This window comes from Pantherophis guttatus, chromosome 2, assembly GCF_059756535.1.
Source record: "Pantherophis guttatus breed Tessera chromosome 2, ASM5975653v1, whole genome shotgun sequence".
Classification (NCBI taxonomy): domain Eukaryota; kingdom Metazoa; phylum Chordata; class Lepidosauria; order Squamata; family Colubridae; genus Pantherophis; species Pantherophis guttatus.
Window position 1 is genome coordinate 277,178,480 of NC_142064.1, and position 27,947 is coordinate 277,206,426.

The 27,947-nt window shown below is 39.7% G+C and overlaps 2 protein-coding genes and 1 long non-coding RNA gene across 3 annotated transcripts; 1 reads left to right on the forward strand and 2 right to left on the reverse strand.

The window, feature by feature from the left end:
* Nucleotides 1-648: 648 nt before the first annotated feature.
* LOC148115964 (zinc finger and SCAN domain-containing protein 23-like) lies at nt 649-14,630 on the reverse strand. Its single transcript, XM_060693474.2, has 4 exons — nt 13,976-14,630; nt 11,973-12,086; nt 10,995-11,121; nt 649-10,361 (listed from the first exon to the last, which is right to left on the reverse strand). The coding sequence occupies exons 1-4, from the start codon at nt 14,330-14,332 to the stop codon at nt 9,694-9,696; spliced, it is 1,266 nt and encodes a 421-aa protein (XP_060549457.2). The 5' UTR covers nt 14,333-14,630; the 3' UTR covers nt 649-9,693.
* On the forward strand, nt 14,617-24,784 carry LOC132712349 (uncharacterized). Its single transcript, XR_009623016.2, has 2 exons — nt 14,617-14,746; nt 23,595-24,784. It is a non-coding gene; the product is annotated as an uncharacterized LOC132712349 (long non-coding RNA).
* Nucleotides 19,946-27,931, reverse strand: LOC117670032 (zinc finger and SCAN domain-containing protein 31-like). Its single transcript, XM_034424886.3, has 4 exons — nt 27,200-27,931; nt 23,740-23,847; nt 22,770-22,896; nt 19,946-22,149 (listed from the first exon to the last, which is right to left on the reverse strand). Exons 1-4 carry the CDS (start codon nt 27,554-27,556, stop codon nt 21,596-21,598), a joined length of 1,146 nt encoding a protein of 381 aa, XP_034280777.2. The 5' UTR covers nt 27,557-27,931; the 3' UTR covers nt 19,946-21,595.
* Nucleotides 27,932-27,947: the final 16 nt, after the last annotated feature.

Sequence of the window (27,947 nt, forward strand, 5' to 3'; positions counted from 1 at the left end):
TAGAGCCAGAAAGCAGCCCCCGTCTTTCTTAATTGCTCCCAGCAGATTTTGTGCCTAATAAAAAAAAAAGACTATTCACAAACAAAACACCTTCACCTCCAAATTGTTGTTTTGGGGTTTTTTGAAAAATTTTATTAAACACATAGTAAAACATTGGACACGGTGTAACTGTCCTGGCATTATCTTTGCCATACATAGTAAAATAAAAAATAAGTATCATATATAGCTTACTACCAGTGGTGAAATTCAAATATTTTTACTACCTGTTCCGTGGGTGTGGTATGGCTTGGTGGGTATGGCAAGGGAAGGATACTGCAAAATCCCCATTCCCTCCCCACTCCTGGGGGAAGGATATTGCAAAATCTCCATTCCCACCCCACTCTGTGACCAGCCAGAGATGGTATTTGCCGGTTCTCTGAACTACTGAAAATTTCTGCTACCGGCTCTCCAGAACCTGTCAGAACCTGCTGGATTCACCCCTGCTTACTACTTATATAAATTTGGTCTATTCAGTATTTACATATATAAAGACATCATTCCTCTATATTATTTATACCTTTGTCTTATCTACTTCCATTCTATTATAATTACATACATAACCTTAATTCTCCATTCTATGAATTCTGGTCAGTTCATATTTTTCGTCCCTCCTTTACGTTCCAACCATTGATAAAATTTGTTCCATATCTCGTAGTATTCTGATTCGTCTTTATTTTTCAATTCCAGTGTTAATCTATCCATTTCCATGCGTGTCAAAATTTTTTTAATCACTTCATCTTCTCCGGGGATTTCCTTATTTTTCCAATTTTGGACAAAGATCATTCTTGCTGCTGTTATAATATGTATCATTAAGTAAATTACCCCTTTACTATATTTCCCATTTATAATTCTCAATAGGAAAAGTTCTGGTTTATATTCTATTTCTTCTCCACTTAATTTTACCAGCCATAAATGAATTTTCCGGCAATACTCCTTTGCTTTTTTACATGACTACCACATATGGTAGTACGTGCTTGAGTCATGGTTGCATTTCCAACATTTTGGTGATAAATTTCTAAACATTTTTGCCAATCTCGCTGGCGGAAGGTGCCACCTGTAGAACATTTTATATAAATTTTCTTTATATGGTATTGCCAATGTTAACTTCCTTTTCCCCCGCATAATTCGTGCCATTTTTCCAATTGCATATTGTACCCAAAATTTATTGCCCATGCCACCATCGTTTCATTGACCTGCTCTTCCTCCATTTTATAATCCAATAAGAATTTATAAATTTTCTTTACCAATTTATCATTTGTCCCCAAAAAGATATCTATTGTCATTGATTCCCTATTAATACCCCTCTCTTTCATGTCTTTCAAGTAATGTGATTGGATTTGTAAATAGGACCACCACTCCAATTCTACCCCTTGTTCTTTTAATTCTTGCCTCGATTTCATATCCCCTTCTTCATTTATTATATCCTTATAGGTGACATATTTTTCTTGATTGATAAGATTTGGGTGCACTAATGCTTCTAATTTGGATAACCAACTCGGAACCTTCTTGTAGTTCTGCTGTTTGAATTTATTCCATGTCTCCAATAATGCCTGTCTTATAAAATGTCTTTGAAAATATTGGTGTGCTACTTGTTTCCCGTACCACAAAAATGTGTGTCATCGTAGATGTAAGTCGTGGCCCTCTAACGTTAACAATCTTCTATTTTTTAAATTTATCCATTCTGTTACCCAGGTGAATGTTGCTGCCTGATGATAGAACTCCCAATCTGGTACGCCAAACCCGCCTCTTTCTTTAGTTTCTTACAGAAGTTTAAATTTAATCCTTGGTTTCTTCCCTTACCAAATACAGTCCGATATCATTTTATTCAATTTTCCAAAATACCTTTAATCTAATTTTATAGGAATATTCTGAAACAAGAAGTGTAATTTTGGTAGAATGTTCATCTTGATTGCCGCTATTCTTCCCATTAAAGAGAGCCTCAAATTTCTTCCTCTCTCCAAATCTTCTTTTATGTGATTCATTAATTTGCCATAATTATCTTCTTTCATTGAAGTGCATCTTGCAGTTATATAAATTCCTAAGTATTTCATTTTTTCACTTTCTGTATATTTGTTCTCTTGGTCGACTCCTCTTTCTGTTTGTTCGTCTTTTAATGACCCGTAATCCTTTGCATTGGAGTAGAGTCGGGATATCTGAATGGAGCTGAGTGGTTACTGGCCAGATGCCCTTCCTGTCACCAATGCAGAGTTCTCAGCACATATTTACTCATTGTGCCGAGAGAGAGAAATATCTGCTGCTACTTAGGATCGAACTCACAGCCTCCTGATTGTAAGGCGAGAACTCCGCCTCTAGGTCACTGCATCACTCACCTTCATGAGTGATGGGTAATTTGCATTCCCCCACCCAAATTCTAAGGACAGGAGGTGACCTTTTAGGACATAATAGAATTAACCCACGACCATTAGGATAGCAAAAGAACACCAGGCTCACTACATTGCACCACCCACTGAAGCATTTCGAACACGGAACCCCAGAAACCTATAAAGATCAATCCACACTTTCAGCCATTTGGTCAGATGTCCCAGAACTGCATGTTGTGGATCTGCTCATCAATAAACAGACCTTCTTTCCTAAGCAGCTAGCCTCCATTTTATTTCCAGGGCCTCTCTCCCGTCTTGGAACTGAACCAGATTGATGTTTTCTCCCAACACTGCTATGTTGAAATCTTGACGTTTTCTGCTTGATCCTTCCTGGCTTGTTGATCCTTGAAGAGTTGATCTGGTTTCAAGTGGCTGCAGTACTTCAAAAAAATTGTCCCCCTAAAGTGGGCTTGTACCCCTAGCTGGACTGAAATACGGGGCTCTGTATTGTTGGCCATAATCACTGGGTGAGACTGTGAGAAAGAGAAAATCTTCCCCAGCAGATAATCCTCTGTTATGTATTCTTTCTTACTTCCAAAACAGAAGACAGAGCTTTCAAAAGACTATAGAATATTTTCTTCTATGATAAGCATATGCCCCATAGATCCACACAGTCCTTAAAAGTGGGAAGCCCGCCTTTCACCTCCTCCATGCTGTTTTAAAAGCACAGAACAGAACAGAATTCTTTATTGGCCAAGTGTGATTTGACACACAAGGAATTTGCCTTTGGTGCATATGCTCTCAGTGTACATAAAGAAAAATAAAATACATTCATCAAATCTGTCCTTCATGTGATTTATTTTTAAGAGGATATGGCATATTTCTGAATGAGTTCTTATACAATTATTATGTTTCAGTTCATAACTTTTATTAACTGGTTTTCAAAAGACTTTTTAAAAATATTAAGAAATATTCAATTCTTCCAACCCTTCATTTGCATTCCCAGAAAAATCTTGAAAACTGAATGAGTGAAACTAATTGGGCAATTCAATGGCAGGGGTGACAAACCTAAGGCCCGGGGGATGGATCCGGCTCGTGGGGTTGCCCTGAAAACACTGAAGGACCGGCCTGTGGTGCTTCTGTCAGCGAAAACGGAACTCATGAAGGCTGTGTGCGGCTCTCCCGAGCTCCATTTTCGCAGGCAGAGGGTTGCAGAAGGCAATGGCAGCCAAAAATGGAGCTCAGGAATCTGTTTTTGCTGGCACCAACAGGCACCCCAAACAAGAGAGACATCGAGCTGGCCATGCCCACCCCAGTCCCCGAAAATCAAACACAACCCTGATGCAGTCCTCAATGAAATTGAGTTTGTCTTTCCTGGCTGGGGGGATTCTTATTCAGTTCATCTTTTTTCAAGGGGTGAGCTACCTAAAAAAACCACAGAAATTAACCTCAGTGTGGTTTTGTTCCCCTTCATAGACTTAAATATAGGGATCAGTATAGCTGATGATGGCAGGATGAGATAATGAAAAACGGGACTTCCGGTCTAGCTTCTGTCGCCACCAGACGGTCCTCCGTGACTGCCAGCCCCGTTGCTTGTAAAGAGCCGCCTTTACATCTGAAAGGCAGCTCGAAAAACTCAATTTCCTGATGGAAATGTGAGTCAGAGCAGGCGAGGGCAGGTAGAGCCCTCTGTGAAGTCCCCAGAGTTTTTTTTTTAACTCTTGGGGACGAGCAGATTGGGGCTCCCTATTTTCCCTCGCCGCTGCTCCGAGCTTCGGGAGGACTCTGCCTTTTTGCAGAGCTAGGCGCCGGGACTGGACCAACTAATAAAATAACAGATGGTTTAATTAAACAGAGCGAGATTTGTACCTGGGACCCTAAGTCTCAAGCATTTTTAATGATTTTACTAGCGTTTTTAACTGAAGGGAAAAAATAAGTTTAAAATGGCGACTGCTGAGGCTTGAGAAAAAAGCCGAAAGTGAAAGTCCTTCCGTAATAAGCTACACAGTAGCGAAATAGACAGTGCCGGCTAGAATCTAGAAGGAAAATATCCACTTTAAGTTTCTTTTTTCTTGGAGATTTGTATTTGATCTTGTTTGGGGAAAAGTTTTCTTTAAAAAAAAAAAAGAGCTTTTTTGTGTGGCAGGATGGCGCTAAAACTAATTAAGCCTGACAAACAAGCAGTGTGTGGGGGGGTGCTCCCCCACTCACAATTATGTGAACAAGTTCTGAGCTTACAGACTCAGCAGAGTGGTTTTAATTTAAAAGAATTTCTTCAGGAGGAAATGGCAAAATATCATGAGACTGTGAACCAGAAATTTGAAAAATTAAGGCAGGAAATTAAAGAAATGATACAACTAAAGTATGATAATCTGCAACGAAAGATTGTAACAGTGACTAATGCTTTTTCAGAAGTTGTTATAAAGATGTATACAAATATCAAATTATTAGAGTCTAAAATGGAGGAAGTTGATGATAAGATTTATAATTTGGACAACAAAATACAAAGAATTGAAAATGATTTGATAAATATTCAAGACAATAGTTTAGAAGTCTAAAAAGGAAGCTGGTCACGAGACTTACAATGCAGAAGATATAAAGCAAGGGATTGAAAAAGAAATGGTAATGATGCAATACAGGCTCACAGAATTTGCGATCAGAATGAGAGGATTACAGGAAAATAATAGAGATGATCTAAGAAAAATATCTGCTCAAGTTCTGGCTGGGATTTTAAAGGTTCATCCTGAGGAGGTATTTTGCAGGATTGACAAGGTCTATAGAGTAAATTCTTGGATTGCAAAGCAAAGGCAACTGCCTAGAGATGTGGTGATTTACTTCACAGATAAAGAAATAAGAAATGATATTGTGCAAAAATCCTTTAATTCTACTCCACAACTGTATGGAAGAAAGTTCTGGATATATAAAGAACTGCCGCCTAAGATGTTAAAAGATAGAAAGAAATTTGGACTTTTGGTGACTGAGCTAAAAAAACAAAATATTTCATTCAGGTGGGATGTTCCAGTTGGTATAATATTGAGATATCAAGGAGAAAGATATCAGCTAAATACTGTTGAAAAAGCGGAAGAATTTTACTACAAGGTCCTCAAAAAGCAAAATCAACAAGAGATAGAAATTCAAGATAAGCAGAAGGTGGTGGAATTAATGAAGAAACAACAAGTTACAGAGGTCTCTATAGATGAGCCGCTTTTGGATTCTCTTTCAGAGGTCTCAGCTGGATTATTTAATACAAGAGAGGCGGCTCTGGATTCTAATGTAATGACTTATCAAGTCACAAACCAGCATGGAAATCAACCAGTTGATACACAATTTATAGAACCAGAATGGAGATTTAAGCCACAAAAGCAAAACCAACAAGATCAAGTTATAGATCAGCACGAAAACCAAATAGTTGATATACAATTTACAGAAAGTAAATCAGGATGGAGATCCAACTCACAAAAAGTCAAGAAAAGAAGAAGCAGGTCTCACAAAAACAAAAACTTTTAAACTAAACAACAGTGTAATGCCAGTTATTTAAGAGATGATTGAATATATGAAAAGAAAAGCGGCAAAGTATTGGTTTATATTATCCTGAGGAGAGTGACAGATCTCTGCAGTGCTGTACTTTTGGGATGTGAAAAGGGCCTTAAACTGAATGGATTGGAATTATCTTTTTTTGGATTCTTTGATAAATATACTACGTTTATGTTGAGCTACAAGGCAAGAGTGTTATGGGATTGGGGCACGCAGATGATCTGGCTGTTACCCTATTACGGTGGTTGGAATTAATAATTTGGATAAAAGACACCTCTACAGACACTATATGGAATATAAATATAAAGTCACTCGGGTGGTTGTTTTTTTTTTTTTTAATGAAGATATTTGTTATTGATGGGGGTAGATGGTAATTGGAGATACCGAACATACTGTTGGAATTAGGATGTGATGTTACCCTAACATGGGTGATGGACTTCACAATCCAGATGAAAGACATTACAGAAGATATTATATGGATTACAAGCCTAAAGTCTTTTTAAGAGGATTTTATTTATATAAGGGAATATTTTTTAGTGGAATGGGTAGAAGAATAAAGATATTAAGAATTATTAAGTATGGTAGTCTTGTAGAGTGGGTGGAGACAGGTTAGTTTATGGATTGTTTAGTCTAAGAAAAGGGATATTATGTTTAGATATGATTATATGTAAAAGATTTGAGTTAAGAGATATAACGATGGGGGTGAAGGAAATGGGTTGCCTATGAACTGAATAAATGCTAAATTAGGATTTATTATATAGTTTTATAGCGGAAGGTTGCTTTGAAATGTTAGATTAATATACATAAAAGATTTGATTTATTATGCTAAATTAGGAATTATTATATAATGTTATAGTAGAATGTCATTTTGAAATGTATAGCATAAGGGGGATATGATAATTTTATTAGAAAGAAAGGGTCAGCATATGGGGATGGAGTAAGGGGATGGTAAAGTATTATATAATCTGTTATGAACTTGGGTTTTATTATGAAGAAGTCACAGGGGGAGGGGAGGGGGATGGGGGGTTAGGGAGGAGGGGGGAAAAAAGGGGGAAAAATTTGTATTTGAAAAACTTTTTAAATAAGAGATAATAAAAAACAAATACATGAAAGGAGGCTGTAGAATTACAGGTCATAAAAGTTTATTAGTAAGGTTCTAAAACTGTAAAAATATAAAGAGGTTTTTCTCCAAAATATGTGGGAAGCTAAAATTGTATGGAATAATTGCCTTGGCAAATACTCAAAAAAGAGGTTATCTTAGACTTCCGGTGGCACTGCCGACATTGCTGGACGCTCTCTCTCGGAGCGCCAGCCCTGTGATCTTGTAAAGTCGCCCTGACAGCGCAAATCAGCTGTCCGGCGGCTGGAAAACCTTTCCCCCGGGAGAAGAGGGAAAGGAGAGTAATCGGATGGGGGTAGAGCTCCCCGAAAGCCCCTGAAATAGTTTTGGGGGCTTGGAGGGTGAGAGCTCCCCAGGAAGTCCAGTGAAACTCCGAGATCCAGGGCGCTTCTGCTTTAAGCAGAAAAAAACGTCGCGACCACTTCTGCAATCGTTACTGAGATCTAAGTTGATTATCTGGTGTTTAAGTAAATTAGGAGGGAAGTCAAGGAAGCCATTACACTTCTGGTTGGAAAAGAAAGTGAAATGGCAATGGGCAGAAGGCAGGAAACCGAAAGGCTTAATTCCTATTTTGCATCCCCGTTTCCACAGCATGGGGCGGGAGATGCAGGTGAAAATAGGCAAAGAAAAACCTAGCTGCTCTAAATGAATTCAAATATTTGGGAACAGTATTGTTCAGAATCTCCTTCAATGGATTTAGTTTCCTCTATGGGCATTATTTTATGAGGATTATGGTGTCCTTCCTGAATTTACCCTTTCTACACATGATTTCTCCCATATGGATCCTTTACTGGTGAGTCAGATAAGGGTTTCTACTTGGAGGCCTTTCTACTTTGTCCATTCAGGTTTCCTGCACAAGTGAATCCTTTCATGAGTAAGATGTTCTTTCCCAATAAAATTACACCAGCTCCATACAATATATAGTCCCCCACCCCACCCTGGTATGGATTCCTTCGTGAGTAAATGTCTTATGATTGTTAAAGCTTTATCCACACTACATGCTTTGATATGGTCTATATTCTGTTTGGGTCCTTTTATGAGAATTAATGTCCCCTTATGTCCCCTTTATGTCTCCTTTGAGCAAAATTTTTCCCACATTCTCTGCATTTACCGTATTTTTCGGAGTATAATTTTTTGGTTGTTTTTTTTTTTTTAAAGTTTTTTTTTATTTTTTAGACAAACACACATACAAACATACAATGTATTTTCTTTGAACAGAGTATTTGGCTGGTTCACAAATTTAAACAGTGTTTAGTCATTTCAATTAAATTTACAATTTCTGTATTTTCTTTTTGCCATATTTATTCCTCATCTATTTTTTTAAAAAACCAATATTACACTTCATTCTCATCTCTACTTAATCAATTTCAATTTTCCCTTCTATTCTATTGTAGGAAGTTAGCACCCACCCCTCTCCTGAAAGAATGAAGTATTTTAGAAAATATTAAAAAGGCAGAATATTATGTTTCCCTGGTTGAAAAATGGAAACATGTTTTAAAAGACAAGCAGCTTCCTGCCTCCCCCCCCTTCCCCCCTCTTTGTTAATGAACCATAATCTCCAACACAATAGCAGCAGAAACTCACCACATGTGACCTGGAAAGCATGTGACCTGGGAAGCACATGTGACCATCAGCCAGCAAGGCTAGCTAAGACCCCCACCTCCTGGGAGTCTGACAACCAATCAGGATACTCTTTCGGGGGTCCAGGAAATGCAAAGCCAGAGAGAGCATAAAAACCCCAGGATTCGCTGTATCTCGCCCTTTTCTGTTCAGGAACTCAAGCCATGTGATCTTGTCCACCATTAAACCATCTTTCCAAGCAGTCTCCATGTTTCCAGTGTCTTTTTCCCCACTTGGAGCAGAACCCAGAAGGATATTTCTTCCTACACTACATTATACCCCTTTCCATTGTCATCTATTTTTATATCCATCCTCACATTGGTTAATTACAGTATGTAATATTACAGTTGTTTAATACAAATTCAACATTTGTATATAAATCAATTAGTTATATAACTATCTTTTTTGTATATTAATCAATATGAACATCAATATTCCAATTATTTCCATGCAATCCAATTTCTTACAAATCAATTAATTATATTTACCAATAAACCAAATAATTTTCCCCATATATTCCTCCAAACGACAACTTAACCATTTCTGCTTTCAACACAATATACAATTAATAGTATCTCAATTATTACAATTCCCTAGTTAAATAGTTTTTCTTTCTTTTGTGTTTTAAAATCTTGAACTCTCCTCTTTTGTCCTAAATTTCCCATTGTTTGCACCTACTTTTGGTGAGGAAAAAGAAAAATCTCTCTCTACTTCATTTTGCCACGTTGCAGCAAAGAGCCTGCTTTACTTTCAGTTTCATTTTTCAGTATAGCTAGAGAAAAAAAATCTGCTCCAGCACTCTTTGCAGCAAGCAGCAGAGCCCTGCGCAAAACAGCTGAGAGCAAATCAGCTGAGTCGGGAGGCCGATCTGATCAACTTGTGCTAATTAACCTATGCTGAAGCTGAAAGGAGCTGTTTTTTCTTGCTGTTTGGTTGCAAGGAGGTAACTGCTGCAAGGCACAGGCTAAAGGGTGGGGGCCAGTGGGTGGGCAGGGCTACCTTTGGTGTATAAGACGCACCTAAATTTTCACCCCTTTTTGGGGGGTAAAAAGGTACGTCTTATACTCCGAAAAATACGGTATACGTTCTCTCCCCCGTATGGACTCTTTCATGATTAATAAGATAATTTTTCCGAGTAAATTGTTTTCCACACTCCATGCATTTATATGGCCTCTCCCCAGTGTGGATTCTGTCATGACATTTAAGGTGTCTTTTCTGAGCAAAACTCTTTCCACATTCTGTACATTGAAATGGTTTCTCCCCTGAATGGATTTTTTCATGACGAATAAGACTACTTTTATAAGTAAATGCTTTTCCACATTGTATACATTTATAAGGTCTCTCCCCAGTGTGGATTCTCTTATGACGAATAAGTTCTGAGTTCTGACAAAAGCTTTTTCCACACTCCATGCATTTATACGGTCTTTCCGCCATGTGCATCCTTAGGTGGAAAGTAAGGCGCCATTTGTCAATAAAGCTCTTTCCACACTCTAGGCATTTATATGGTCTGTCCTCTGTGTCAATCCTTTGACGGCAAGTAATATCACTATTCTCAGTGAATCTTTTTCCAAACTCCAAACAACTATTTGTTTTTTCGCTTGAGTGGATCCTCTGATGGTGAGTCAGATTGTATCTTGTACAGAAGTCGCTTTGGCTCTTTGAAGACACTGCCCTTTGTAGTTTAAATAACCTCAGCTGCTTCTCATTCTCCAGCCCATCACCATCACCTGGTTGGGAAACCCCCCCCCCCCACAAATTCTCATTAGAATTTAAAATGATGGTGAAAGGGGGTGTCTCCCATTCAAAAATATGCCCATTTGAGTATCATGTTTGGTACCAGCAATTTGTCAAACTAGGCGATGTTGGGTTGAAATTGTTATCAATGATATTCTTAATGATATCCAAGAGATTTTTCAGCCCAGAACCATATTAAGGCCTTTTGTTGTTAGATCAATCTGCTCAGGCATTTCCATCTAAAGCCTTTCACAATGTTATACTATAGTGAGCATTTTTGCCAAGGCCCTTGTAGTTTTCTAGAACAGTGGCTGTGAGGACAAACTTGGGCAAAATTGCCCATGAAGTCACTCAGCTGCTTTATGATCTAGAGGTTCTGGCAGTTAAAAGGGAACCAAAGGGAAGTGTATGGGACTTTTGCACTTGTGAGTGTCCACTGGACATTATCTACATACTATCCATTGTGATCCTGATTTTCCTAAGGTTAGGAAAGATTTTACAGGTGATGGTCATTAGAGTTCTCACCACCTCAATTATGCAATTGAGTGCATGAATCTTCCCTGTTTAATTCCCATTCAAAACACCTTTTCCAAATCAACAGAATCCAGAGCAAAGAGGATCCTTACCCAGAGCAGCCATATTCCTAGTAACCTCCAGCATGACTTCTCTGCACAAGGCCTTCTGGCTAGAATCCAGCAGTGCCCACTCCTCCTCTGTGAAGTCAATAGCCACCTCCTCAAAGGGATCAGAGTCCTAGAAACAAAAAAATATCTTCCCCATATGACAGTCCTCTCTAATATTTTCTTTCTTAATTCCAAAAGAGAAAAGACAGCTTTGCAAGAGACAAAATGGACATTTTCTTCTAGGACAGACAAACATCCTGCAGGCGGACATAGTCCTTAAGGGTGAGAAGCCCCCCCCCTCCACCTCCTCCATGCTGCTTTTTTAATGGCACAAAATATAGCTTAGATGCATCCAACTTGTAGAATGGCACTGCTTAGGGATCCCCCTCCCCTGGCCTGGGAGAATTCACCAAAAAGATTTTGCTTAGAGGAATCCTCTGGGCTTAACTCAGTAAACCCAGTAAAATACAAATTTCTTAGAAAACAGGACATACCTATTAAGAATTGTTTATCTTACCTATTTCAAAATGTTGTATATGATCCTGAAAATATCAAGTCACTTGACCAACAGTCTGACCATTAAAGCTTCTCAGCTTTGATTTACAGGTTTTTATATGAGAAATTTATCCATGGGTAATTTATTTTTAAATGGATATATTGGGCTATTTCTGAAGCAGTTTTTGTTCAATTGGTATTGTTTCGCTTCATGTCTTTAATTTTTTAACTGCTTTCCCTAAGTCTTTTTAAAGATAATAAGAAAGATTAAACTGTTCCAACATATAAATTACATTTCTAGTACAAGACTCTTGAGAATTGTCTTTTGTTTGCATTCCTAGGATCATCTTCAAGGTTGAATCAGTAAAGCTCACTGGGTCATTCTGTGGGGACACCAGGTTCAAATTCACACAGACTTAGCATTTGGTTTTCAAAGCAGCTCATGAATGAAGGGGTTTAAACTTTTCAAAAGAAATCTACACTTACCTGGCAAGGTGGCCCCAGTTGGATCCTCCTGAAAAGGTGGTCTTTAGAATCATTGGATGGATCTCCTCTTCCCTGGAGCTCTGCTGAGATCTCCTCAATGAATGGCTCCTGCACCTGAAAAAAAGACTTTAACCATGTTAGTTCACTTAAGTTTTTCCTCTCCACATGTATATTTCCAATTCAAATCAAAATGAGAGAATTTGAGAACTCCTACTCTCTGGGTTGCTGTTATTTCTGGATAAACGCCTGCCACTTTTGTGAGTTCCTTCTTTTTTATTTCCTATTTTCCTTCACAACAGGAGCTGTTTATTTATTTCCTCCCCTTTACTTGACAATAATGGCCTTTCTTTCTTTGTGAATGTATTTATGTCTATATAATGGCTCTCTCCTTCTATCATCTGGTAGAGGGAGCGCCATGATCATGGTAAAGGAATATGAATGAAGTACACTTATTTTGTTTTTCTCTGCAAGCTTTGTTTTTTCTTCAGGGACCATTTTTCTCAAATTTTATCCTATGTATAATGGAAAGTCTGTTTAGAATTGTCTGCAGTGAAAAGTCTACAGTGGGGTATAACAAAGATCCATCTTAGGCCCAGTACTCTTCAATATCTTCATAAATGATTTAGATGAGAGAATAGAAGAGGAACTCATCAAATTTGTAGATAACATTAAGCTGGCAGGAAGAGCCAACTCACAAGATAAGTTCAGGAAAGAAAATGATCTTGGCAGACTTGAACAATGGGGCCCTATCCAGAAAATTAAAGTTAAAGCAAGGTTTTACATTTAGGCAGGAAAACCCATAGGTACAAGTACAGATTAGGCAAAACCTGGCTCAAAAAATCAGTAACTGTCACAGGGACTGTAGAGTCCTAGTGGATGATCACTTAAATATAAGCTAGCAGTGTGCGGCAGCAGCTAAAAAAGCTAATACAATCCTTGGTTATATAAACAGAAGCATACAATAAAAATTATGTGAACTATTAGTACCCCTTTATAAATCCTTAGTAAGGCTACACCTGGAATACTGCATTCCGGGTTGGTAACATTACAAAGATGTTGAGAGACTGGACAGCTATTTGTTTTCTGCCTGAATAAGGGGGTTAGACAAGAAGACCCCCAAGTGCCTTCTAGCTCTATATTGAATAATCCAGGAAAAACAAGACTTGTGTTAAGGTAATAATCATAGTCTTACATCAGTTGGGAAAAGCATGTAGTCTGGCGATCTGCATCTCTACTAATTTTATGAAACCAGGCAATGTAAAAATGGATGATTATATTCAAACTGATTTTATAAAGTATTTTACTGAAGAGCTCAAGGAATTTCTTTGAAGAGAAGTGAAACATCTTCAAAGAAAAACCAGAAAGTCCAGTTTTCTCTTGAAAAAGCAATTTTGGGACAAATAAAAGTTTCCAACATTGCCTTGGTTAACATGAGAAAGGGAATTCACTTAAGACTTTACATTCACATTCAGTTCAAAGCTAATTATCAAAATTTCTAAAAGGACTAGAGAAGTGATCCAATTTGAGATAGAAACATGTTTTTGTGGGTGGGTGGGATTTTGGGCAATAGCTATTACTAGATAGAGGAGCCCTCTTGGAATCAGTCTGAGTCCCTGGTTTGGGAATCCTGACTGGAGGAAACATTTACCAGCCCTTCCAGGTAGAGAAGAAGCCTGACAAAGAATATTAGCTCTGTCTGTAAAACCACATTAAAAAAAATATTTTTCGTTCTCTCATTGTGCTCACTGGACTACTAGGAAGGGTTTTCATGACATTTCTCCCCTCCAGCTCCGTGGGGGAATTGAGGTATCTTTTGCATGATGGCTGTCCAGTCCATGACAAACTACGTGGGAAAATAGAATGTGGGAATACCGTCATACAAGGGTTATTCCCACATAGTTTCTTATCTATAATCCCAACACGTGTTTTCTGGATCCATTTTCTCTGTGATTATCTGTAAAGAAAAGAGAGCAGAGGCGTAGTAGAGGATGAAGCTCCCTCACCTGCCACCCCTTCGCCAGCTTTTCCGGGGCGGCTGCGGGGCCGAGGAGGCAGCCTTCGGCCAGGGCCACCGCCTGGGCGCAGCTCTCCACCGCGCACTCCTTCAGCCAGCCCGCCAGCTCCGGGGGCAGCAGGGCCAGCAGCTGCTCCAGCACCACCAGGTCCAGCATCTCGGCTTTGCTGCTGCGCTCGGGCCGCAGCCACCCCCGGCACAGCCCGTACAGGCGGCTGCAAAGCGCCCGGGGCCCCTCGGCCTCCCGGGAGACGCAGCTGCGGAAGCGCCAGCGCTCAGCCTCGGGGCTGCGGGGTTCCTCTGGGAGGCCGCCCCACGCCTGAAGGGGAAAACCACGAGCCTCCATTCCGTCTCCGGCTTCAGCGCAGCCCCAACGGGGGGAAACTATCTCAGAGGTTGCCTTCGGTCACGGCCGACCCTCCCCCACCCAGTCGCCCCGCCCCTTTCCCGGGTTCGGGGGTGGGGAGAAGGGGGGCTCCGTTCCCTCAGGGCTTCCGAGGCCGAGAAGAGCAGTTGCGAGTCGCTCCCGCCAAAACTTCCCGCGCTCGACAGGCCTCCCACAGACTCGGTGAGATATGATTGCTTCCTAGAGGCAGAAGACTGTAATCCCTCATGCTTTGTCGCTCTTGCCTAGAGCGTCTCATAAGGCAAGTCCCGCCTCTCCTGTGTCTGTTCAACATCCGGACCTGGCAAAGGTCTTCTGCGCATGCCCTGTTCTTCTAGAGTCTGAAAAGTCAGTCACGTGGTGTCGAAGTATTTGGTAGGTGAGTGGGAGGGGATCCGCGGGTGAAGGGAATAGAGCCGGTGAAGGTCGAGCAGGGCTGGAATAGAGCAAAGCGCCTTTGAATGGAATCTCCTTTGATGGCTGGTTCTGAGCACCTGGGATTTCTCGTTACTTCCCGCCAGAAAATTTATTTATATACGTCATATATTATTAAATAGATATGTAAACAATAACTGTTGGAGGTTCCTCCAAACCAGTTTGTCCTGTCTCGTCTGTATTCATGTGGTGACACTCAAGAACTGTCCTTGTTTTTTTAGAATAGAATAGAATAACAGAGTTGGAAGGGACCTTGGAGGTCTTCTAGTCCAACCCCCTGCCCAGGTAGGAAACCCTACACTACTTCAATGGTTATCCAACATCTTCTTATAAATTTCCAGTGTTGGAGCATTCACAACTTTTGAAGGCAATTCATTCCACTGCTTAATTGTTCTAAGTAATGTAGGTAAATGCGGGTCCAGCTGGATGATCACTGAAGGGCCCTCTTTATTCATAGTATTGTAAGAAAGGAAATGTGCTTGTTTGAGGGAAGCCAATTATCTCCAGTTGAAAGGAGAGAATTCCTTTGAAGTAGAAACATTCACAAGAGGGGCCCCTCAGTTGCCAGAGATAGAGATATTTGTTTGAAGGTTAAAACAGATCAAAGGATGACCACATTTAATATCAACAAGAGATAATTTGAATCTATGCTTCAGTAATTGGCAAAAAGAATTATGACTGTTGGCAAAGAAAAATGTAAAACTTAGTAATTGGGAAGTGTCAATTAAAAATGACAAATGTATATGATCACATAAACTGCTGAGTTAACAGAATCCTTTGTCTTAGAAGGGTATAAAAACCATTGTAACCGATTTCTGTCTTTGTTCAACACTTCATGTACAAGCTTTGAACCTATTGCACAATATACAATATCTCTGGCTAACCCTAAAAAGTTGTGTTGGTTTTATTAATCCACAACATAAGTGTCAGGAAATTTCTCCTGAGTTCTAAGTTGCTTCTCTTCTTGATCAGTTTCCACCCATTCTGCCCTCAGGTGCTTTGGACAATAGTTTTACTTCCTCCTCTTTGTGGTAACCCCTGAGATATTGGAAGGATTCCTCCTTTTCCTACAGAGTGCAATCTACCGTTACATTTTTAGTCTCTATTTCTGCTGTGAGAAACCTTCCTCTCCCCGCACTTCGAGAAAATGAAATATTTTCGAGAATATTAAAAGAGGTAAAATATTGTATTTCCCCAAAGGAGAAATGAAGAAATATGTTCTTAGAGCCAGAAAGCAGCCCCCGTCTTTCTTAATTGCTCCCAGCAGATTTTGTGCCTAATAAAAAAAAAAGACTATTCACAAACAAAACACCTTCACCTCCAAATTGTCGTTTTGGGTTTTTTTTTTGTCTTTTGGGGTATTTTTGAAAAATTTTATTAAACACATAGTAAAACATTGGACACGGTGTAACCATCCTGGCATTATCTTTGCCATACATACTAAAATAAAAAATAAGTATCAGATGTATAGCTTACTACCAGTGGTGAAATTCAAATATTTTTATTACCTGTTCTGTGGGTGTGGTATGGCTTGGTAGGCGTGGCAGGGGAAGGATACTGCAAAATCCCCATTCCCACCTGATTCTCTTGACCAGCCAGAGGTGGTATTTGCTGGTTCTCCAAACTACTCAAAATTTCCACTACCGGTTCTCTGAACTACTCAAAGTTTCCACTACCGGTTCTCCAGAACCTGTCAGAACCTGCTGGATTTCAGCCCTGCTTACAACTTATATAAATTTGGTCTATTTAGTATTTACATATATAAAGACATCATTCCTCTATCTATATTACTTATACCTTTGTCTTATCTACTTTCATTCTATTATAATTACATACATAACCTTAATTCTCCATTCTATGAATTCTGGTCAGTTCATATTTTTCGTCCCTCCTTTCTGTTCCAACCATTGATAAAATTTGTTCCATATCTCGTAGTATTCTGACTCATCTTTATTTTTCAATTCCAGCATTAACCTATCCATTTCTGTGCATGTCAAAAAATTTTTAATCACTTCATCTTCAGGGATTTCCTTATTTTTCCAATTTTGGACAAAGATCATTCTTGCTGCTGTTATAATATGTATTATTAAGTAAATTACCCCTTTACTATATTTCCCATTCATAATTCTCAATCTGGTCATCTGGTCCAGGCGCTTTTTTTTTTTTTTTAATTTTATTTCTATACCACCCTTCTTCCGAAGGACTCAGGGCGGTGTACAGCCTGATTAAAAGCACAAAGACAGACAATTTAAAAATAATTAAAATTATTAAATAATTGGCTCAATTATAAAACCCCCAAATTTAAAATCCCATATTTAAAACCAATTAAAATCTTTACATTGATAGCCCGGCCTAGCGCAACAACAAGGTTTTGAGGGCACAGTGAAATACACGGAGATCAGAGATCTTACGAATTTCTGGGGGCAGTTCATTCCAAAAGGCAGGGGCTCCCACAGAGAAGGCCCTCCCCCTGGGTGTCACCAGCCGACATAATTTGGCCGATGGCACCCTGAGGAGACCCTCTCTGTGGGAGCGGACTGGCCGGTGGGAGGCTACTGGTGTCAGAAGACGGTCTCGAAGGTATCCAGGTCCAATGCCATGGAGCGCTTTAAAGGTGGTAACCAACACCTTGAATCGCACCCGGAAGACCACTGGGAGCCAGTGCAGCTCGCGCAGGAGGGGTGTCACGTGAGCACAATGAGTTGCGCCCATAACCACCTGCGCATTCTGGACCAGTTGGAGCCTCCGGGTGCTTTTCAAGGGGAGCCCCATGTAGAGAGCATTACAGCAGTCCAGTCGGGAGGTGACAAGGGCGTGAGTGACTGTGCGCAAGGCGTCGCGATCCAGAAAGGGCTGCAACTGGTGAATCAGGCGAACCTGATAAAAAGCCTCCCTGGCCACGGCCGTCATATGTTCTTCTAAAGACAGCCGTGCGTCCAGGAGGACGCCCAGATTGCGAGCCCTCTCTGGGGGGGGGGGGTAAAGACTCACCCCCAATAGTCAGTGATGGCACCAGCTGACTATATTGCGACGCCGGGAACCACAGCCACTCAGTCTTGGAGGGGTTGAGTCTGAGCCTATTTCTCCCCATCCAGACCTGCACGGCCTCCAGGCAGCGAGACATCACATCAAGGGCATCGTTGGGATGGTCTGGGGTGGAGATGTACAGCTGAGTATCATCAGCGTACAGGTGGACTCTCACCCCAAAACCACGGATGATCTCACCCAGCGGCTTCACATAAATGTTGAACAGAAGGGGCGAGAGGACCGACCCCTGCGGCACTCCCCATGCGAGGCACCTCGAAGTCGACCTCTGCCCCCCTGTCAACATGAACTGCGAGCGGTCGGAGAGGAAGGAGAACCACCGCTTTTCCATTCTTTTGTCTTTTTATTGCTTCTGTTAATTCCATCATTGTTGTTATTTCATCTAACATTCCTTTAAATTTTTTTGATATTTTAATTAAATTGATTTTTCCCGATAGTTTTGTATCTCCTCCTCGGGGATCTTCTCTTGTGAACAGAGTTTTTCATAATATTCTTGGATTACTTTCTTTTTTTCTTCAGTTCTATATTGTAATTTCCCTTCTTCATCTTGTAGATATTTTATAACTTTTTTCTCTTTCTCTTTTCTTAATTTATACGCTAGCCATCTTCCTGGTTTGTTTGCATTTTCAAAAAAATTCTGTTTTGATGCTCTCAGTTGGTTTGCTAATGATTTTTGTTCATTTAAAATTATTTCATGCTTCTTCAATTCCATCAATTTCTTAGTTTTTTTATTTTGAACATCTTTCTGGAACTCTTTTTCCAGGCTTTTATATTCTTCTTCCAATCTTACTTGTTTCTGCCATTTCTTTTTGTTCTTTTTCCCCAAATATGTCATTGCCAGTCCTCTAATGTATGCTTTCATTGTATCCCATACATTTTGGATTACATTTCTATATTTTGGAATCTTAAGTAAAATTCAGAGCGTTCCATTTCCAGCAAAATAATTGTCCTTTCTTGGATTTTGTCTACGAAAACCAAATTTTCAACTTTTTTCTCTGTCATTTCCACTTTTTCTTCTACTTTCTGAATTCTCTCCTCGTTCTTCCTCATTATTTCTTTCATTTTTTGTAGTTCCTGTTTAATATCATCATGGAGTGATTGCATAAATTTATGTAACTCCATCATCTTGGAGGTTTTCTCCATTTCTGCCCCTGAGGGAGTTGGTGCTGGCTGTGTAAATTTCTTCATTTCCACTTCTCCAAAAGCTTAATGCAAATAATTGATAATCCACTTATGGTTTAATTCTAATCCAAATGTCTAATTCAATAATTGAATTGGTAGGCATAAAATTAAAAAAGGAATAGAAAAAAAAAAGAAAAGTCTCAAATCACCCCTTCCCTTCAAAAATATAAAGAAAAAATAAAAAAGAGAAAAAGAACAAGCTAGAAGGGGGGGGGGGAGAGAAAAAAAGATTATAATCCAACTGTTTAAAAAGAAAAAATAAAATTTTAAAATCAAAACAAAAAACAAGAGTCCATAAAAGGATCAGTTTAATAGAAACTCTAAATAAATAAATAAATAAATAAATAAATAAATAAATAAATAAATAAATAAATAAATAAGTAAAAAAATAAAAATTTGAAAAGGCAAGTTTCTTCTGACTCTTCAAGTCTCAATCCACAGAAAAGTAATAAAAATAAAAATAAAAAAAGGAAACCAATTCTATTGAATTCCATTAAAAAAATCTCCAACCAAAAAAGAAACAAAAGTGAAAGGTAAAAAGACAAACTTAAAAGATTTTTTTTTTTAGTTCTCGAAGCAAAACTAAATAACCCAGAAAAAATAAAATAAAATATAAAATAAAGTTACATTCCACAAGACCAATATGAAAAAAAAGTTCCAAAACACATTTAAAGTCTAAATGTGCTGTTCTATTATCTTCTTAGTTAAAATGTCAAGGTCAGGTATTTGTTAGGCTTTCTTTAAAATATGTCTTTTTTTATAATTTTCTTTTGTCACTAGATGGCACTGCAGGTTAACTTTCCGCCTTAACTCTTCCAATACTTTCACTTCTTTAAACAAAGTATCTTTTAGGGCAGGCAATCAGCATTGTAACAGTCCATTCAAAAAAAGAAAAAATAATAAAGTAATCCATTCAGTCATTCAAAGCTTTAATGTCCAAATATCCAATTGTTTTTAAAGTCTCCAAATCTTTTTTTTCCAGTAAGTTTAATAAACAAAAAAATTTAATGGGTTCTCAGTCATGCGTTCCTTGCCGCCCCAATTTCCAGATGTGGTTGCAAGCACACACCCGCACCCTCTCTCACTGTCAGCCACTCTTCTCCACCCTTTTGATCATCCACTTTAAGAGAAACTTTCAAAGTGATAAAGTCAAGTCAGTCTCACCTTGCTGTCACAGGCTGGCTCTTTACTTTCTCTTCTGATATGGTGACCACAGCTTTTTAGCGACTTCCTGGCCGCTTTCCCACCATGTCCAATTTGAGGAGCTTCTTCTAGTTTTCCCAGGGAGTTTGCAGCCTCCCTGGATCGACCAGTACGTGCTCCTCTTGTTGATTTGTCCCTACAGGACAACTTAGATTACAAAGGACCCTCGGACATCGGGGATATCGACTACTCTTTAGGAGCCCCTAAAGAGTCCACCGTACCGCAGCGATGTTGGCCACCCCCGCCCCAATACTTCATTCTTTCTTACCTCAAGTCCCAAGTCAAATTTAATATTTGTTATTAAATTTGTTAATAGTTATATTATAGAAAGGATGTATTTGTGTAACTATATACAGAAAGGATAAGGTGAACTAAAGAATTTTTATTGGAATTTGTGGTGTGAGAAAAATAGGAATTATTCCTGTAAAAGCATAACCTGAGTTACGCCATTTTGAAATCATGTTAAGGTTTTGTTTTACTTTGTATAACCTGATTATATAATTTAGCTGACATTTAAGAACATGAGAAAGGAAATGTGTAATTCCTGTTTTTGAGAAGATGTTTGTTTTGCAGGAAATACGTTCCTGGGTTAACTTGCCCTTATTAATTAAAGGAAGTACGCAATTGATGTTTTTGAGGGGTATTTCTGTTGGGAATTGGGGAATTTCCAGGGTGGAATTATGTACTGCATATGTTATATAAGATGTTATGTAAGATCTGGAACTGATTCCCAAGGTACTTTATTGACGTGTATTCTGAATGTCCTGAAGACTATAAAAACTTGTGTAAATTGTTTTATTTCCGTCTTTCTCTACTTTAGAGAGAAAGTCCCTTTGCAAAGAATAAACTCTGTACAGGCTTATTTCAGTCTTTGTCTCTTTAAAACGATAATGGGATTTACCTGTCTACCACATGTGGAAAGGAAATTATGTCCACCTTCACACATTCTGCCTTCAGCAGTTCAAAACCACAGATCAGAGTAGCCTGTAGACAAAAGTGAAAGTGCAGTGGAAAAAATAAATGTAATAGTGTGCAACATTCTTCCTAATTTGATCATAACCTAAGATGTCTTTTATCCTGAGATCTCATTGCCAAAGTAAGAAAATTGGCCTTTTACCCAAGATTACCACCTTCAGTGAACAAATGCTAAACCACGTCTCTGGAATGCTAAATCCTTTGAGCAAAACATTTTCCACATTCTTGGCATTTATATGGTCTCTTTCATGATTAATAAGATAATTTTTCCAAGTAAACTGCTTTCCACGTTCCATGCACTTATATGGTCGCTCCCCACTGTGGGTCCTTTCATGACAAATAAGATCTTTGCTCAAGTTAAAGCTTTTTCCACACTCCAAGCATTTATACAATCTCTGCCCTGTGGATTTTCTCATGCAATTTAAGGTGTCCTTTCTGAGCAAAACTCTTTCCACATTCTGTACATTGAAATGGTTTCTCCCCTGTATGGATTCTTTCATGACTAATAAGACCACTTTTCTGAGTAAACGCTTTTCCACATTGTATACATTTATAAGGTCTCTCCCCAGTGTGGATTCTCTTATGACGAATAAGTTCTGAGTTCTGACAAAAGCTTTTTCCACACTCCATGCATTTATACGGTCTTTCCGCCATGTGCATCCTTAGGTGGAAAGTAAGGTGCCATTTGTCAATAAAGCTCTTTCCACACTCCAGGCATTCATATGGTCTGTCCTCTGTGTCAATCCTTTGATGGAAAATAATATCACTATTCTCAGTGACTCTCTTTCCAAACTCCACACAACTATTTGTTTTTTCGCTTGAGTGGCTCCTCTGATGGTGAGTCAGATTATGTCTTGTACAGAAGTTGCTTTGGCTCTTTGAAGACACTGCCCTTTGTAGTTTAAGCTGCTTCTCATTCTCCAGCCCATCACCATCACCTGGTTGGGAAAAAAACCCCACAAATTCTCATTAGAATTTAAAATGATGGCGAAGGGGGGTATCTCCCACTCAAAAATATGCCCAATTGAGTATCAGGTTTGGTACCAGCAATTTGTCAAACTAGGAGATGTTGGGTTGAAATTGTTATCAATGATATTCTTAATGATATCCAAGAGATTTTTCAGCCCAGAACCATATTAAGGCTTTTTGTTGTTAGATCAATCTGCTCAGGCATTTCCATCTAAGGCCTTTCACAATGCTATACTATAGCATTGCCAAGGCCCTTGTAGTTTTCTAGAAGTGGCTGTGAGAACAAACTTGGGCAAAATTGCCCATGAAGTGACTCAGCTGCTTTATGATCTAGAGGTTCTGGCAGTTAAAAGGGAACCAAAGGGAAGGGTATGGAACTTTTGCACATGTGGGTGTCCAGTGGACATTATCTACATACTATCCATTGTGATCCTGATTTTCCTGAGGTTAGGAAAGATTTTACAGGTGATAGTCATTAGAGTTCTCACCACCTCAATTATGCAATTGAGTGCATGAATCTTCCCTGTTTAATTCCCATTCAAAACACCTTTTCCAAATCAACAGAATCCAGAGCAAAGAGGATCCTTACCCAGAGCAGCCATATTCCTAGTAACCTCCAGCATGACTTCTCTGCACAAGGCCTTCTGGCTAGAATCCAGGAGTGCCCACTCCTCCTCTGTGAAGTCCACAGCCACCTCCTCAAAGGGATCAGAATCCTAGAAACAAAAAAAATATCTTCCCCATATGACAGTCCTAATATTTTCTTTCTTAATTCCAAAAGAGAAAAGAGCTTTGCAAGAGACAAAATGGACATTTTCTTCTAGGACAGACAAGCATCCTGCAGGCGGACATAGTCCTTAAGGGTGAGAAGCCCCCCCTCCACCTCCTCCATGCTGCTTTTTTAAAGGCACAAAATATAGCTTAGATGCATCCAACTTGTAGAATGGCACTGCTTGGGGACCCCCCTCCCCTGGCCTGGGAGAATTCACCGAAAAGATTTTGCTTAGAGGAATCCTCTGGGCTTAACTCAGTAAACCCAGTAAAATACAAATTTCTTAGAAAACAGGACATACCTATTAAGAATTGTTTATCTTACCTATTTCAAAATGTTGTACATGATCCTGAAAATATCAAGTCACTTGACCAACAGTCTGACCATTAAAGCTTCTCAGCTTTGACTTACAGGTTTTTATATGAGAAATTTATCCATCTGTAATTTATTTTTAAATGGATATATTGGGCTATCTCTGAAGCAGTTTTTGTTCAATTGGTATTGTTTCGCTTCATGTTTTTAATTTTTTAATTGCTTTCCCCAAGTTTTTGAAAGCTAATAATAAAGGTTAAACTGTTCCAACATATAAATTACATTTCTAGTACAAGACTTTTGAGAATTGTCCTTTGTTTGCATTCCTAGGATCATCTTCAAGGTTGAATCAGTAAGGCTCACTGGGTCATTCTGTGGGGACACCAGGTTCAAATTCACACAGACTCAGCATTTGGTTTTCAAAGCAGCTCATGAATGAAGGCGTTTAAACTTTTCAGAAGAAATCTACACTTACCTGGCAAGGTGGCCCCAATTGGATCCTCCTGAAAAGAAGCTCTTTAGAATCATTGGATGGATCTCCTCTTCCCTGGAGCTCTGCTGAGATCTCCTCAATGAATGGCTCCTGCAAATGAAAAAAAGCCTGATTTATGATCCACTTTCAAATGACTTTAACCATGTTAGTTTGTTTAAGTTTTTCCTCTCCACATGTATTTTTCCAATTCAAATCAAATGTATTTATGTCTATTCTATCCATGAGACCACCAACCTGGAAGCTCAGATCTTGGAATGTACACCAAGGCAGTGGTGAAATGTAAAATTTGTTACTTACCGGTTCTGTGGGCGTGACTTGGTGGGGGATAATGTGACTGAGTGGGTGTGGCCTTTTTTTTTTTTTTACTTTTAAAACCATTTTTTCTACAATCTCTTTAGATGAAGAGGTTGTTAAAAAAATGCTTTTAAAGGCCTCTGACGATCAGGCAACTCAGCTGGGATCGTCAGAGGCTTTTAAAAGCATTTTTTCTACAACCTCTTTGGCCTAAGAGGTTTTAGAAAAAATGTCTTTAAAAGCCTCTGATGATTCCCAGCTGAACCGTGCGATCATCAGAGGCTTTTAAAAAAAATTTTGAAAGCATTTTTTTGGCCAAAGAGGTTATAAAAAAAATGCTTTTAAATTTTTTTTTAGAAGCCTCTGATCATCGTTCGGCTCAGCTGGGCATGGGGGGGGAAGGGGCAGAGATTTTTGCTACCGGTTCTCCGAACCACCCGCCGCCATTGCTACCAGATTGGGTGATCCGGTCCGAACCGTGAGCATTTCACCCCTGCACCAAGTTGCTTTTGAGAGTAAAATGCATGCTCTGGAACACTGAGACGCTCATTAAAAGCTATTTGGATATTTCATTCTTTCTAACAAATTCCCAGTCAGGTTTAACCTTTAGTGATAAATATTTTAAGATAATTTTGAAGATATAGAAAAGAAAAGCAGAAGTAGGGAGAATCTCTGTTGCAATGGAGTACAACCTTTCGGCAGATTTGATCAATAAATCACTTTTGGAAAACGATTCTGAAGGATATCTAACTTTAATGAATGATATACTCTCCAAATCAAAGCAAAGGGACATGCAGAGTGCAATAATATCCTAAGGTGGACTAAAAGAATGACATGACACAAATTGGGAATAGATGAAAATAGAATTAGTAACAGTAATGAAAATCATGACAGGAACTTTAATAACCAAAAATTGTCAGCAGACAAACCATTCCCTAAACCATAATGTAAACACTGCTTTTTGACATATTAATATCAGGAAGAATCCTGAGAAAGTTCAGTTTAATAGCTTATCAAAACAGTCCAGGGAAACAATGTTGTATAACTATGTTAGTCCTTTTACCTTGCTCTAATATTATTTCAAAAGGTAAGGTCCATATGCATTTAATCTGAAAAATAGGTTTGTTCAGGGCTCTCTCCATCGGGTAGGGAGCGCCATGATCACGGTAAAGGAATATGAATAAAGTATACTTTATTGTTTTTCTCTGCAAGCTTTGTTTTTTCTTCAGGGACCATTTTTTTCAAACTCTATCCTATGTACAATGGAAAGTCTGTTTAGAATTGTCTGCAGTGAAAAGTCTACAGTGGGGTATCACAAAGATCCATCTGAGGCCCAGTACTCTTCAATATCTTCATAAATGATTTAGATGAGGGAATAGGAGGGGAACTCCTCAAATTTGTAGATGACATTAAGCTTGCAGGAATAGCCAACTTCCCAGAAGATAAGCTCAGGAAACAATAAGATTTTATCAGACTTGAACAATGGGGCCTAACCAGAAAATGAAAGTTAATATAGAGAAAAGCAAGGTTTTACACTTAGGCAGGAAAAACCATAGGTACAAGTACAGATTAGGCAAAACCTGGCTCAAAAACAGTAACTGTCAAAGGGACCGTAGAGTCCTAGTGGATGATTGCTTAAATATGATATGGCAGCGTGCGGCAGCAGCCAAAAAAACTAATGCAATCCTTGGTTGTATAAACAGAAGCATAGAATCAAAATTATGTCAACTATTAGTACCATTTTATAAAATCTTAGAAAGGCTATACCTGGAATACTGCATTCAGGTTTGGTCACATTACAAAGAAGATGTTGAGACTGGACAGCTATTTGCCTGAAATGGTACATATATGGTTTTCTGCCTGAATAAGGGGGTTAGACAAGAAGACCCCCAAGTGCCTTCTAGCTCTATATTGAATAATCCAGGAAATACAAGACTTGTGTTAAGGTAATAATCATAGTCTTACATCAATTGGGAAAAACATGTAGGCCTGGGATCTGCCTCTCTAATTTTACAGAAACTAAGCAATGTAAAAAATGGATAAGTATATTCAAACTCTGATTTTGTGAAGTATTTTACTGGATACTACTCCTTTTTAGAATGATAGTATGGACTAGATCCAAAAACCTTGAGGCAAGGGGGGGAAAGGAAGGTTTCTGTGTTTTTGTCTCATAACATCAAACATAGATTTTGAAATATGCAACCTAAGTACTGTTTGGTTCACCTAAACACAATTGTCATCTTTTATTTCATAATCTTTTACTATCCTCTGTTCATTCTTTGTACTAATTTGCTACTGTTTTAAATACCTGTCTGAAAATAATTCTTTTTCTGCTTCTTCCCAAAAATATTATCTAAGAGAAGAAATATAAGTTTCTATGGTGATTCTAAGTCAGCCAGGTCATGGTTGTCCCAAAGGTACTTTTTCAAGAAGCAGCTCAAGTTTCTTCAACTCTGAAGAGCTGAAAGAGCTTCTTTGAGGAGTAGTGAAACGTCTTCAAAGAAAAACCAGAAAGTCCAGTTGTCTCTTGAAAAAGCATCTTATAGTGTCCAATATCGCCTTGGTTAACAGGTCCTGTTCATGAGAAAGGAAATTCATTTAAGACATTACATTCACATTCAGTTCAAAGCTAATGGTACTGATCAAAACTAGAGAACTTGGATGATCCAATTGAGATACAGAAACATTCTTTTGTGGGTGGGATTTTGAACAATAGCTATTACTAGATAGAGGAGCCTTCTTGGATTCAGTCCGAGTTCCTGGTTTGGGAATCCTGACTGGAGGAAACATTTATCAGCCCTTCCAGGTAGAGAAGAAGCCTGACAAAGAATATTAGCTCTGTCTGTAAAACCACATTAAAAAAATCTTTTTTGTTCTCTCATTGTACTCAGTGGACTACTAGGAAGGGTTTTTATGACATTTCTCCCCTCCAGCTCCATGGGGGAATTGAGGTATCTTTTGCATTATGGCTGTCCAGTCCATGACAAACTATGTGGGAAAATAGAATGTGGGAATACCGTCCTACAAGGGTTACTCCCACATAGTTTCTTATCTATAATCCCAACACGTGTTGTCTGGATCTATTTTCTCTGTGATTATCTGTAAAGAAGAGACAGCAGAGGCGTCGAAGAGGATGAAGCTCCCTCACCTGCCGGCCCTTTGCCAGCTTTTCCGGGGCGGCTGCGGGGCCGAGGAGGCAGCCTTCGGCCAGGGCCACCGCCTGGGCGCAGCTCTCTGCCCTGCACTCCCTCAGCCAGCCCGCCAGCTCCGGGGGCAGCAGGGCCAGCAGCTGCTCCAGCACCACCAGGTCCAGCATCTCGGCTTTGCTGCTCCGCTCGGGCCGCAGCCACCCCCGGCACAGCCCGTACAGGCGGCTGCAAAGCGCCCGGGGCCCCTCGGCCTCCCGGGAGACGCAGCTGCGGAAGCGCCAGCGCTCAGCCTCGGGGCTGCGGAGCTCCTCTGGGAGGCCGCTCCCCGCTTGAAGGGGAAACCCCCGAGCCTCCATTCCGTCTCCGGCTTCAGCGCAGCCCCAACGGGGGAAACTATCTCCGAGGTTGCCTTCGGTCACGGCCGACCCTCCCCCACCCAGTCGCCCCGCCCCTTCCCCGGTTTCAGCGGGGAGAGTTGGCGAGGCTCCGCTCCCTCAGGGCTTCCGAGGCCGAGAAGAGCAGTTGCATATCCTTCCCGCCAAAACGTCTCCCGCCCTCCCGGTCTCCCAGACGCTCAGCCAGAGAGTGCTGTTTCCTAGAGCGGGAAACACCTATAAGCGCCGCCCCCCTCTTCCCGTTTAGTGGTGTTGGCCAGAGCGTCTTCCAAAAACTACTACCGCCTCTCCTGTCCTCTACTCAGCTTCCAGGTCTGGCCAACGTCTTCTGCACATGCGCTCTTGCTCGCGG

Coding starts and splice junctions, on each gene's coding strand:
- LOC117670032 (XM_034424886.3), bottom strand. CDS start 27,556: ATGGAGGCTCGGGGGTTTCCCCTTCAAGCGGGGAGCGGCCTCCCAGAG. Junction 23,848..27,199: donor AGCTGGCAAAGGGCCGGCAG/GTGAGGGAGCTT, acceptor TTTCATTTGCAG/GAGCCATTCATTGAGGAGAT. Junction 22,897..23,739: donor AATTGGGGCCACCTTGCCAG/GTAAGTGTAGAT, acceptor TTTTGTTTCTAG/GATTCTGATCCCTTTGAGGA.
- LOC148115964 (XM_060693474.2), bottom strand. CDS start 14,332: ATGGAGGCTCGTGGTTTTCCCCTTCAGGCGTGGGGCGGCCTCCCAGAG. Junction 11,122..11,972: donor AACTGGGGCCACCTTGCCAG/GTAAGTGTAGAT, acceptor TTTTGTTTCTAG/GACTCTGATCCCTTTGAGGA. Junction 10,362..10,994: donor TAGGAATATGGCTGCTCTGG/GTAAGGATCCTC, acceptor TTTCCCAACCAG/GTGATGGTGATGGGCTGGAG.